This window comes from Thermobia domestica, chromosome 2 (assembly GCF_964235325.1).
Source record: "Thermobia domestica chromosome 2, izTheDome1.hap1.1, whole genome shotgun sequence".
Taxonomy (NCBI): Eukaryota; Metazoa; Arthropoda; class Insecta; order Zygentoma; family Lepismatidae; genus Thermobia; species Thermobia domestica.
In genome coordinates, this window is record NC_137455.1 from 308882028 (window position 1) to 308895299 (window position 13272).

The window sequence follows — 13272 nt, forward strand, 5'->3', positions numbered from 1 at the left end:
GAGACTTAGTAATACAATCTCGTTTAGAATGTATAAAGAATACACTAGAAACCCTCGAGGTTACAGGATACGTTGATGATTTAGCAAATGTCTTTTCAACATCCAGAAGCGAAGTAGAGAAAATAGGGCTAACAGTATTAACAAAATTAGAAAATTGTTGCAGTAAAACAAATTAAAATTGTCAGCTAGCAAAAAGAAATACACAATCTTCGAGAAAAATTTCAAAATAAATCCAATAATAATAATCAAGGAAACAAAAATTGAAAGTGTAAAGAAATTGAAAGTGATTCATCCAGAAAATAAAGACCGTTTAGTTATACAAAATGAAAAGCACAATATTTATTGGAAAGAAAATTCTGTTACATAGCAGAAATTTTCTTTACATCTCTACATAATCACCACCTTCATTTAAACGTATGTCGTATCTGTTCAGGAAAATTCAGAATTCTCGTGTTATACTCCTTTACCGTCAATATCATTAAGCTAGATAGTCACTCCACACAAAAACTTGATTTACCGCTATCAAAAATTTCAGCAGATTATAAATAAAGTTTTACTTAAATGTTTGCAGAATAAATGAAGACACCTTTGTGATCGGATTGTAACTGGTAATGAGATTTGGATGTCTCATATCACTCCAGACAACACGCCAATCATTTGAGTGGCATCATCGCTCATCACTCAAAATATATAAATTGAAAAAGACACTCTCAACAGGAAAAGTCATGGCTACCGTCTTTTGGGAGCTTGCAGATGTACTTTTGTTAGATTAAATGCTAGAAGACACTGCGATCAATGCAAATCATTATTGTGAGACTCTAAGAAACTAAGGCGAACCACCAAAACAGGAAGAGACAAATACTTTCTGGAAGAATTGTGCTTATTCACGACAATATCCGGCCTCACACTGCTGCTGCAACTCAAGATTGGCTGGATCTTGCTCCTAGCGATTTCATTCTTAATGAACTGCAGCATAGGAAATTGTTAACAATCGTTACAAAGGATTAAACTGAACAAAACTTTTAAATTATATATCAGAGTAATTTTAATGGCAGTCTTACAGAACTGTGCAGGTGTATGGGGACACCGAAAATTCATGAATATTAAATTAAAAGAAATGGTAACAACGGTGCAAAGACCTATTTTAATAAGAACAAATAATATAATTAGATCAATACCTGCCGAAGCACTAGAATTACGTGTATATGAAGAATCAATACGTCTCCAGTTTCTTAGGAAAGGTATCAAAACTCGGATCAAAAAGAACGAAAGAACTAAATAGTAGAAATAACAGGAGAAATACTTGAAATGTACAAGAACATTGAAAAGATAGTATGAACAAAATGAGAAAATGAGTTTATATATCTCACAAAGGCAGTAGAACAAAAAGTACTATAATCAATTTAGAGATAAGGGGAAATACGGGTGATTTATGTACAGAATTCATGCAATATATCGGGGCATTAACCATTTAAAACTACTTGAGAATGGTGAAATTAATCATCGATGATAGGTGCATCTACGGAGCCTCCAGAGCATGTTTTCTGGGATTGTCATGTACATGTAACAACTAAGAAAATAAAAGACATTAGTAGGAATATTTCGCAAGTTGCGAAATCGCGAAAGTTTTCCAACAAACCCGAGAGTTGGTTTTTCAACGAACTACGTCAGGTTGAGTAAGGAAATAGGTATTTTGAAGTTGCGACAAAACGCGATAACTGACATTTTGAGCGAAATATGCCGCAAAACGCTACAAATTACGATTTTTTAAAACGTCAATTTAAGTTATTAAAATACAGAAATAAAAAGTACAATTTTTCAAGCAACGTTTTCCTTTTGCAATTGTAAACGTTTATTACTACTAACATCCGTTTCAAGTTAATACCTGGTAGTTGTGAAATGTGGAACCAGGTCCGTAGCCAGCATAAAAATGTAGGGGATGGTGTTTTGTGATGGTAATCGTGAAGATACTGTGCTAGTGTATTTTAAATTTTTGGACTTGTAATAGAAGAAAGAAGGGTTTGTCGTTAGTAACAGCATAAAGAATAACTTCATTGTCCTAAGTAGTATTATTGTTTATTACTTATATTGCGCCTATATTAGAGTTTGTATATTAGAGCTTATAAAATATTTAACTTAGCTACAACATGAGAAATTTTATATCTCAAAATGCTTCAAAATACGAAATTTTAAATTAACCCTTAATTGGTGACGTGAGATCTCACGGACACCGAACACCTTTTTCCTCTCCCACTAGCAGACGATTGACTTTGAATACGTGCCACTCCTAGTACATTTGTCGCTTGCAGTTGGCTACAAGTAGCTATAGATTTCAGATATCTTAGCGCCACTGTTATGTTCCCTTGCAGTTAGTGAAGTCCGGAGGATCATACCTCATTAATTGTGTTACTATTTTGTTCGAGGACAGTGTTCATATTTTATACATTTTGAAAACTTTTTATTCACTTTTTCTCGTACAATATGGTTGACAAACCTGGCTCATCTAGGGTCGGACAAACAGAGTTTGTGTCCCAGGCGCCAGATTAGAAGGGCGGAAAATTGGACAAATATTTGAGGAATCGTTTTAGTTCCTAAGACGAGTTCTTGTCCTTAGCAACCATTAGCCTGCTCATCTACTATGAATTTGTATGAATCTACATTTACAGAAAAAAGATAAGTACATGTTAGATAATGATTCAGAAAGTGAAATTGATGCTGTAAGAAGTAAGGTAGAACAGAACATGGCACATTTGGCGAAAATAATATACCTATACTTCAAAAATTTCACAAATCTGTAAATGTCTTGCTTGCATTGACAATAATTTTGAGGAGTTTGTTTACTATAATTTGCATAACAGTGTCAGTCTAGCCGTGTATAAAGCAATCTTTATTAGAAAACATACCAGATTAATTTGAGCATGTTATATTCATGCACATTGCTATATTTCTTTATTATATCTATGGTGCGTTATGTCCTGTAGCTATAATGTATAATTAAAACAAATTTGTCTTTCAAAAGTAATTGTGATATTTTCTATACTCAATAATTAATAAGAGGTCTCAGTGACTAACGTTCCTAACTACGCATTAAAAATTCACTACACCAGTTGAGGGTTAAAAAGCGAAATGTTTAATTTCAAATTGCGAAAAACTCCTGTTCCTAGGCATTAGACATGAACTCAGACACGATGAAATTGAAATTAAAACAATGTTACAAAATCAACAAACACATGAAAAATTTAATTTCGTTGCCAGACATATCGGTAAAAATTTATGGGAAGAAAGATGAGAAAGAAGAAGGAAACAATCTCACATTCAATGACTGGGCTGAATAAATAGAATAAATCTTATATTAACCAACTCTGGCTCTAAGAAATGCCAAGAGCTTAGAATATCACGCCTTAAATTGTTTGGCATTGGTGTAATGTAATGTAGTGCTGCTTTTCATAGTGTTTTCGTAGAGATTATTTTAGTATTTTAAAGGATTATAAGAGCAAAGAACCAATCACACAAAAATATTAAAAAATGAAAATTTGAAGTCACTAATTTCAAAACAAACTAAAAAGATACCACGAGAAAATTAAGTAGGAAATCTGGAGTGCCAATTACCTAACAAACCAAAAGAGGAACTCCTTTCAGTAATATTTCCGGTGGTGGAAATATGCAAAAGAAAAAGAACTGGAAATTGATTTTTTCCCACAATGCAATGAAAGTGATACCGGCGACACTGCCGGCTAGAGTTGTATTTAATTGCATCGTCTGCCATTGGCAGTAGCTAATTGTATCATTGGATAACCCTGTCAGACTCACGCGCTCTGAACAGCTGAAAAATCTTTTACTTATCCTTACTTCATGAATAATCACAAGAGGATAAAAATATAAATAAAATCAAAATAGTTGAGAAGAGAAACCAAAAGATAACCTGATTCAATCTTTTTTAATTATCTTTTCTTTTTTCAGTTTCTTGTTTCAGGACCATTTTCTGTGCTCGTGTATTCTTCATTTGTCAATTTATTTATTTATTTATTTACCTTCAACAAAGAAAAATTCTCCATTTACAGAAGTCTTTTTACAATCTATTTCACACATTAAAGAAACAATTACTATATTGATAAGTGATAAAAAGAAAATAGTAAAAAAGAAAAAATGAAAAAAATACAAAATGGCAAGAAATATTGTTTTCAGATATAGAAAGCTAGATAATAAATATCACTATAAATAATATTTAGGCATATGCTTTTGAATATTTCCAGATACACATATTTAAGTTCATACCATACATGTATATAGGCTTTATATATATGCTTACAGATATATATGCACACCAACATTACGTGGAAACAAGAAGATATCAATATACACGTAGACTTCATAATTATGTCCATAGCTATTTATTTTATTCTGCATCATTATTCGGTAAAAATCTATTTTTGATCTAACTATAAATGCTTGCAAATTAAGATCAAATTCTTCTATAGTGTATGCTATATTGTTATACAGCTTACACATTCTGACCAACGGTGAATTATTGTATATATTTGCTTTGGATGTTTTATACCACAGAAGATTTCTTGTTCTGAACGTTCTGTCTTTAATATTAAATTTATGTATTGTAAAAATTCACCATTATCAAATATGACATTTACTATTTCGTGTAGACATACTTCTTGTGCAACATACATCTTTCAGAAAGTTTAATATAATTAAATTCACTTAACAAGTTAGAATAAGATGTTATTTTTCCAAGAGTGGACTGTCCTGTTTTCTTATAACATAAGTACTTTTGAAATCTTATTTTGTATTCTTTCTATCTGGTTTTCTTGATTTTTACATATAATCATTATATATTATGTATAATGAATAAATGGACAGATAAGGAAAGAATAATACCAAACAAGCTTAATCTTAATCTGGTGAGAATTAATAACCAAGAAGAGAGAGAGAGATAACAAACTGTATAAAATAAGTAATAAAGATAACAAAAACAGAGGCATGTGGCGTCTGCGTTAAAGTAAACAATAAGAAACCGGCCAATGTAGAGGGAAGATAGGCCTTAAGAAAAAGTACGTACTAACGGAAAATTTTGCGTTTTGCTGTGAACCCAAAGTTACTCGATATTTAATCGATCTCATTGTAGTATTTCAATTTACTCACGAGGGAGTTAATTGCGTAACAGTATTCGCAAAATTATACGGATCGCAACCTAACGCAAAAGCTTGAAGAAGCTATTATATATGTTATATTGATTATCGTAAACTAAGACTAGTTTTAGACGAAAGCATTAGCGTAGCACTTCTCGTAGCAGATGTGCTGCCAAAAATCTCGTATAATATTCTATGGCTTCAAAAGTATATGTTGCTTTTACACGGTAGCATTCTGATAAGCATCTTGTCGTGACGTAGCAAACAAATCACTGGAGAAGAGCGCAATAATGGCTCTGAAACTAAATGCAGAGATTTCAGTAGTTATTTTTTGTAAAGCCCTTTGTCGCATATGCTTATTATAATATAAAGGGCTTTTAATTATGTACGAACAAGCATGCTTCTCATATTTTTTTAATCAACATAATAATAGCATCCTTACTCTAATTCATTTTTCTTTACTACAATTCAATTTCCCACACATAACGAAGAGTATAGATATTTTGCACAAAATCTTTCGCTTCCTTTTAACACACCACGGTGCTGCAATCGGATCAGAAATCTTGGGGGAAATGCTACGAAATAGAGCAGGTTCTATCGACAAGAAATGCCATAGGATATAAAATGGCATCGGAAATGCTAACAGCTAGTTTTAGACGGAAGCATTTATCGTAGCATTTTTCGTAGCAAAAATCTTATCATCCAAATCCTACCGTGTAAAGTAGCAAATGCTATAGCATTTCCCATGCCATGGCATATCCTATGTCATTTCTTGTTGATAGAACCTGCTCTATTTCATAACATTTTCCCCAGCATTTCTGGTCCGATTACAGCGCCATGGTGTGTTAAAAGAAAGAAAGATTTTGTGACAAATATCCATGCTATTGGATTTTGTGTGGGGAATTGAATTGTAGTAAAGAAAAATGAGTTGGAGTAGGGATTGTCTTTGCCCACATACTTCTTTGTGGTTTTCGGTTTTTAATATAACAGGCGAAAACTGTTGTTACAACCACTATAGCTTTAATTATTTCACCCTTTAGCTTCGGAGCCATAATTGCGCTCGTCTCCAGTGATTTGTTTGCTACGTCAAGACGCTTATCAAAATGCTACAGTAGTACCATATACTTTTGATGCCATAGAATATTATATGAGATTTTTGGCAGCACATCTGCTACGAGAAATGCTACGATAAATGATTCCGTCTAAAACTAGCCTAAGACACGTTCTGCCTTCTATTAACGCAAACCTGTTTGTTAAGAGATCCTTAATAATTTTTTAGACGGTCAAAAAAGCATGAGCAATATCATTCAAGAGTATTTGATGAAAAAGACTTCAGCAGCTTTGGTTCTGTTCTAAACAATTAAATTCAAGAGCATTCAATAGCCAATCAGCGCCCGAGTTGAATGCAGGAAAATACAAAGAACTATGATGAGACAGAGCGGCAGTGGTTGAATAAATATCTACTTATTTCTTTTTTCCATAATTATCTGATATTCAAAGTGTGCACACAATGCAAATATCCACGCTGGAAGATATTGTTAGTATTTTTATTGATAATACACACGATTTATGTAGTTACAATGCTTGCATGCGAATAACTATTCTTAAAATTTGAGGCAATGAAAGGTATAAATATTAATTTGAATATCGCGTGTGGATTAAAAAACAAGAAAAAATGAAATGAATATTTTAAGTTTTACGTTCCATGGTTATGCCGGGTAGGCTAAAGGAGACGATGATGATGAGTAATAAATTTAATGGTGGAATGAAAAAAGTGAGAGGAAACGGGAGAACCCCGAGGAATTCCACACACACTGTGTTTGTCCACCACAAACAAGTTAATCCAATAAAAATATATATCTGACTTTTCTTGCTTTAATAAGACGTTTTATACCATTATTAACTTGGATAATAACAAATAATTGCGTAAACAGATTGATAATATCCCCACAAATTGAAGTGCCCTAGAAATAATTACATATTATCCTATTATGATCTATGCAATTATTTTATCACGAAATTCACACGTACTATTTCAGAAGTTATTTCTTAAGGTAGGATTTGCTTACATGCATGCAGATTAATTTTACTTGGGCTTTCCCGTAAGGTACAAATGCGCATCCAGATACATGCTATATATACGAAATTGAGAAAATTAAATAAAATTTAATCAAGAATGCTATTTAACAGAATCAGTGAAGGAGCGTAGAAGGGGTGTCCACACAAGAGTACGTCCGTAGGGAGCAACTGCGTCATCGACGAAGGTTATAGTGCAAGAAACAAGAATAAGATTAGTGCAACAAACTCTTTACATCGTATTCATTCTTTTGAACTCAACTATAGGGTCTAACCTTGTAATGATTTGATACTGGTAACATTAAACTTCTAAACTTAATACTGGTTTCCTACATTATACAGGTAGGCTATGTTACAACAGTGAAAATTATTATCCCAAACAGCCCTCTTTTATATGAACCCACACATTTTAACAGAAAAATTACTATTTGTTTGATGAGCTAATCTAACCAGTAACCAATATGGGATAGGTTTGTGAAGAAAGTTGATGGAGATATGGGCGGTAAGTCCAGTAGCTGAAAAAATATTATCATTGCTTCGTTTGATTTCCTCTTTTCAGACTTTTCTCTAAACAGTCTTCGATGCCATAGTATGAATAACATCAAAAGGCATTCATTGCTTCGTGAAACACGCAATTTTGGAGAACACTCCGATTTTTCTTGAGTCTGATTCTGTCATCGGTAAGCTTGTTTTGGACTGCCACCTTTCAACAATTATATAAAACATAATTTAATATCTTTTTGATCGTGTAAAAATCGTTTCAAGTTCTTTCGAGACTCTTGTTCAAGTGTCTTGAACGACATTTCTTTGAACGTGGAAATCTGAGTTATTGAATGGTCTTGATCTTGTTCAAACTTTCTTTGACCGTCTAGAAATAGCATTACAAAATTTTTATTCAAGATTTCTGGACATGTTTCTTTAAATTTAGCGTCAACTGTACACAAAATTTAAAATTTAGTTTACGTTAATCAGCATAGAAATGTACATTGAGCAGATATGTGAAGAAATAATGGAGCTTCAATGGCGCGGCAGGTATGATATCATGTACCAGAAAGCACAAGAATTAGGAGGGAGAGCTAACAAAAATATACGAATGTTCGGCATCGAAGATCAACAAGGTAATATAACTACTGACCATCAAAGAATCTTTAGAATTTGGGAGGAATACATAAAAGATCTGTATGATCAGAAGAACCGCCCCCAAGATATTGCGATCGAAGCAGAGGAAGAGATGAATGATGATGGAAAAGGACCCAGTATATTGAAAAGTGAAGTAGTACAAGCAATCAAAGACATGCAAAGGAGAAAGGCCACTGAAGAAGACGACATACCAGTAGATTTGCTCAAGGGATTAGGAGACAACGCAATGAAAGTACTGACTTCACTTATTAACAAGATCTACCTGAGTGGAGAATGGCCAAAGGATTTTCTTGATGTTACAATGATTGCATTGCTCAAGAAAAAGCAAGAAAAGAAGTGCAGCGATCACAAAACCATTAGCCTGATTTCTCACACTGGAAAGATCATTGCACTCATACTGAACAGACGGCTGGAAAGTAAGATAGATGAGAGGTTAGAAGAAGATCAATTTGGATTCCGGGAAGGAAAAGGCACCAGAAAGAATTCTTGATGTAAAGGAAGAGTTGTGTTTATGCTTCATCGACTGACGAAAAGCTTTCGATCGATTCGATTGGACGAAACTTCTGAAAATACTGAAATAAATCGGAGTCAACTGGAGAGATCGACGACTCATTCAAAACCTATACATAGGACAACGAGTGAAGATCCTCTTGAATGAAGGAGAAACCAATATTGTGGAAATTGGACGAGGAATCAGACAAGGATGTAGTTTGTCGCCTCAATTATTCAACATTTATAGTGAATGTTTAATGAAGGAGGCATTAAGGGAGCAGACTACTCAATATTTTTCAAAAGCTAACAATTTTCTTTTGCCAGTTTTTCGTAAATGAAAAGAGATAATGAAATGTACTTGCCTCAATAATAGATAATGTTATTCTACATCCGAAATTAGGAATTTTCAGTGTTGCCATCCATAGAAATTACAGTGTGACCAGAATTTGAATTACCCAAAAATCTAGGTTAAGGAAACAGCTAGAAAAATGAACTCATCGGTAACTGATGACTTATCATGCTGACTGTGTTCCTTGTTAACTACTTTTAAATAATATTTGCATTTGTTTTGTAATAACTTTTTATTTTATAATAACGTATGTAAGTTATTACAGAGTAAATACAAGTATTATTTAAATATTAGTTATTGAGTCTGCCCCCTTAATGGGAACTGGAGACTTCAAGATTGGAGGGCAAATTATTAACAAGATCAGGTATGCAGATGATACGGTTATAATAGCTAAAATCGAGGGAGGACTACAGGAGATTATTGACAAAATAGTTGACACTGGAAAACTGTATGAAATGAAAATAACATCGAAAAGTCGAAAGTCATGAGAATATCCTGTGGAAACGCGCCCTTATGGATCAGAGTAGAACAAAGAGATCTTGAAGAGGTCGATTATTTCAAGTATCTGGGAAGTATTTTGACGAGAGACGCTTACTGCACCAAAGAGATCAGGTTAAGAATGCTTAAGCTAAAGAAGCATTCAACAAGAAAAGATCACTCTTAACTAGCAGGCTCAATACGGGACTTAAGAAGAAGTTTGTCAAGTGCTATATATGGAGTATTGGACTGTATGGTTCAGAGACATGGACATTACGGAAGTTAGAGAAGAAATATTTGAAAAGCTTCGAAATGTGATGTTGGAGGAAGATGGAGAAGATAAAACGGACAGAGAGAGCAACAAACGAAGATGTTTTAAAATGGATAGGAGAGGATACCTCTAGCCACCATCCTTCGTACAAAGGCCAATTGGATTGTACACATCTTGAGAAGAAATTGTCTTCTTCACATCGCTATAGAAGGAAAGATGGAAGGAAAGCGAGGAATAGAAAGAAGAAGAACACAGCTGATCGATGATTTGAAAGATAGAAGTAAATATTTGGAGTTAAAAGAGGAAGCTGAAGATCGACAAAATTGGAAGAAACATTTCCAGGCCCAATCTAAAGTTGAAAAAAAAAAAAAAAACTTATTAGCCCCAAGACCTGCCGGAACGCAGACTACCTAATAATAATAATTGGCATAGCAGTTAAAATGATGTTTAGTATTTTTTTTGCGTTGATTTACTTAGAATTTTGCGCAGACTGATCATCATGAGGTGGCTCTGATCTCATCTTCAGAAGCATATAATGACTTATATAATTTTTCATTACCTGATCCTTAGGTAATTTCATGGCGGTTTAAACAATGTAACGCAAAATTTTCGTTGAAGTTTGCATTAGATAGCATTTAATTAATAATTACTTTTCCATCATTTGAATTGCGACATTCCTTAATTTTTTCAAACTAGTTACGGAATGAGGTATCAGGTTGGTGTGCTCGTGTGTCACTCAAAAATGGTGGGTTAATAACAGAAACATTAGTGTTTTCGATATTACTTCACGAAAAGCTGGCAGTACTGATGACCATTTAGGGAGATAATCATGTGTATGTGAAGTGTCTCTCTTGTATATCCGTAATATAACTTTATTATGAATTGTCATAAACAAAGGACATAATCATATTTTTTTCAAAATACAAGATATTGTGAATTATTATTCATACTTTGTGAATTTAGTTGTGGAAGTTTTAAACTATGGCTGGAAAAAGGAAAAAGAAGGTAGGTGTTTACACCATAGTATAGACACACGTGTTCGTACTGCTGTTATGGAGTATCTGATATAATAAGTATTTCAGGCAACTCTTTCTGCCTTAAGTTGAGGACATAATTGGAATTATGAAAGGAATAATATCAGAGAATTAAGCGCGGAAGTCAAGTTTTGGCTCACCATTCGAAATAATTGTTGAAAAATTATTATTTCACTAATTTCTTCCGTATTCCAAAAAAATTCTGGTTGACATGACATTACTCCATTTAGCATAGGTAAAATTGAAGGTGCTTGTGTGGACTTTGTGGTGGACAAACACCGTGCTCGTGGGTTTTCTCGGGGTTCTCCCGTTTCCTCCCACTTCATTCCACCATTTCACTCATCTCTCATCACCGTCTCCTTTAGCCTAACCGGCATAAACGTGGGACGTAAAGATTTCATTTCATTTTTTTCAAGGGGGGTTATCAAAAATAGTGATATAACAAATTAAGATTGTCCTACGATTCGTGTAGGTAAAAGTGATTTTGGGTATCTTAGTTTCTCCCCAATCTTGTAGTTAAGATCCCGAATGTTACTTCACAAAATATAGCTGGGCACAAAGCAGTGACAATAAGCAATGAATCTGAACCGGTTCCCGCAATTATAGTTAGTTCCCAAGAAGGAAATGCAGAAAACAAGGTGTCCTGCGGGGCTCTAACCGCCTTCACTTGCTAACGCTCGCTCGGCAATAATATGTACTGACAGTATGTCACTGTCTTGCCCAAAGTAAGGAGTTGCCTTTAGCTGAGTGAGCGAAGGGAATTCGAGTCCCGAAGGGCTCGTTTTATGTCAAAGTTCTAGGACACAGGTCCCCCTCCTGTCCATTACGACAAAGTAAATTATTTCAAGCTATTAACTAACCAAATATCACTTGTGTAATCAGATTTTTTTTCCCAATAACCTACATCAGAAAATAATAGTAGGGGCAGAACCCTCACACCCCCAAACGTAAAAGGGCAAATTTTTACTTTGAGCCATACAGTGACTTCAACCGATTCATGTGATCCGATTACAATTACTAACACAGTGAAAGTAATGTACGATGTTAAGAATTATACTATAAGTACAAGGGCCACAATGTTAAGAATTATACTATAAGTACAAGGGCCACAATGTTACTAAACATCAATTCAGGTGAAGCGCTGACTATGAATTTTCAGATCTAAATGGGGGGCACCGCCCCCCAAACCCCCCGCTTAAGTACCATAAAACATCCAAAATAATAATAAATAATCACACCACTACTATAAAGCTAAGATAAGAAGGGAAAAATTAAAAAAAAAAAAACACTCGTCTCTAATCATAAATCGTTCGATCCCAGCCCGCGCCAAGTGAACTTTGTGGTGGACAAACACCGTGCTCGTGGGTTTTCTCGGGGTTCTCCCGTTTCCTCCCACTTTCTTCATTCCACCATTTCACTCATCTCTCATCATCACCGTCTCCTTTAGCCTAACCGGCATAACCGTGGGACGTAAAACTTAAAGATTTCATTTTTTTTTCTAATCATAAATCAGTGCATGACAAAGAAAAAAATTACATCTCAACAAGACAACAGGACAAGCAGCAGCAAACCAAATACTTTGTCTAATACTCAAATGCAAAACAAATCAAGAATAAAAATAATATGAATTAAAAAAAAACTCACCATTTCGCCATAGGAGAACACTCATGAATAATGAACTCATAACTGCTGATTCCACACACGAAAAAATAAGATACCAAGAACACATGCGCAATACTCAACATTACTGAAAAATGTTCCTTTCCGCACACACGTCGTTTTATTAAACCGAGCACACTTGCTACTATTACAAACAAGAAACCAATAAAGGTCCACTTTTACAATACGTCGAAAATATCTTCAGCTTTAGACCACAACTATGATAGGTTTTCTCTAACTCAATTCAACCAATTCAATTCCGCGCTTCCCGCATGCCACAAACAGCAGCACACACACACATGCACAGAGAACATGTGACATCACACTAAGAAACTACCATATGACTACACAGACACCTAGTGGGAAATATATGAACTAAGACGTCACACCAAAGGCACGAACAGTTCCAACAAGTGACTCACGCACAAACAGTTCCAGGAAGTAACTGAACCTATAAGAACCGATTAAAGTCACAGTTGGAGTCAAAGTAAAGACTTACCCGTAAAAGTAAGTAATCACGAAACTAAATATACGAAGTAAAAAAAAAAAGCACATATTTTTCATATACATTATTAGAAGAAATCCTTTTATGTGAATGTTTTTTTGGTTAGTTCGTACTTTCAAATAATTTAT

At 34.3% G+C, this 13272-nt stretch overlaps 1 protein-coding gene across 1 annotated transcript in view; it reads left to right on the top strand.

Moving 5' to 3' along the window:
- Positions 1-10734: 10734 nt before the first annotated feature.
- LOC145678608 (pescadillo homolog) overlaps positions 10735-13272 on the top strand; it is a 50046-nt gene continuing 47508 nt past the window's right edge. The window contains exon 1 of the mRNA XM_081748955.1: positions 10735-10951. Coding sequence (XP_081605081.1) covers positions 10928-10951 — 24 coding nt within the window. The 5' untranslated portion in view covers positions 10735-10927. The remainder of the gene's footprint in view (positions 10952-13272) is intronic.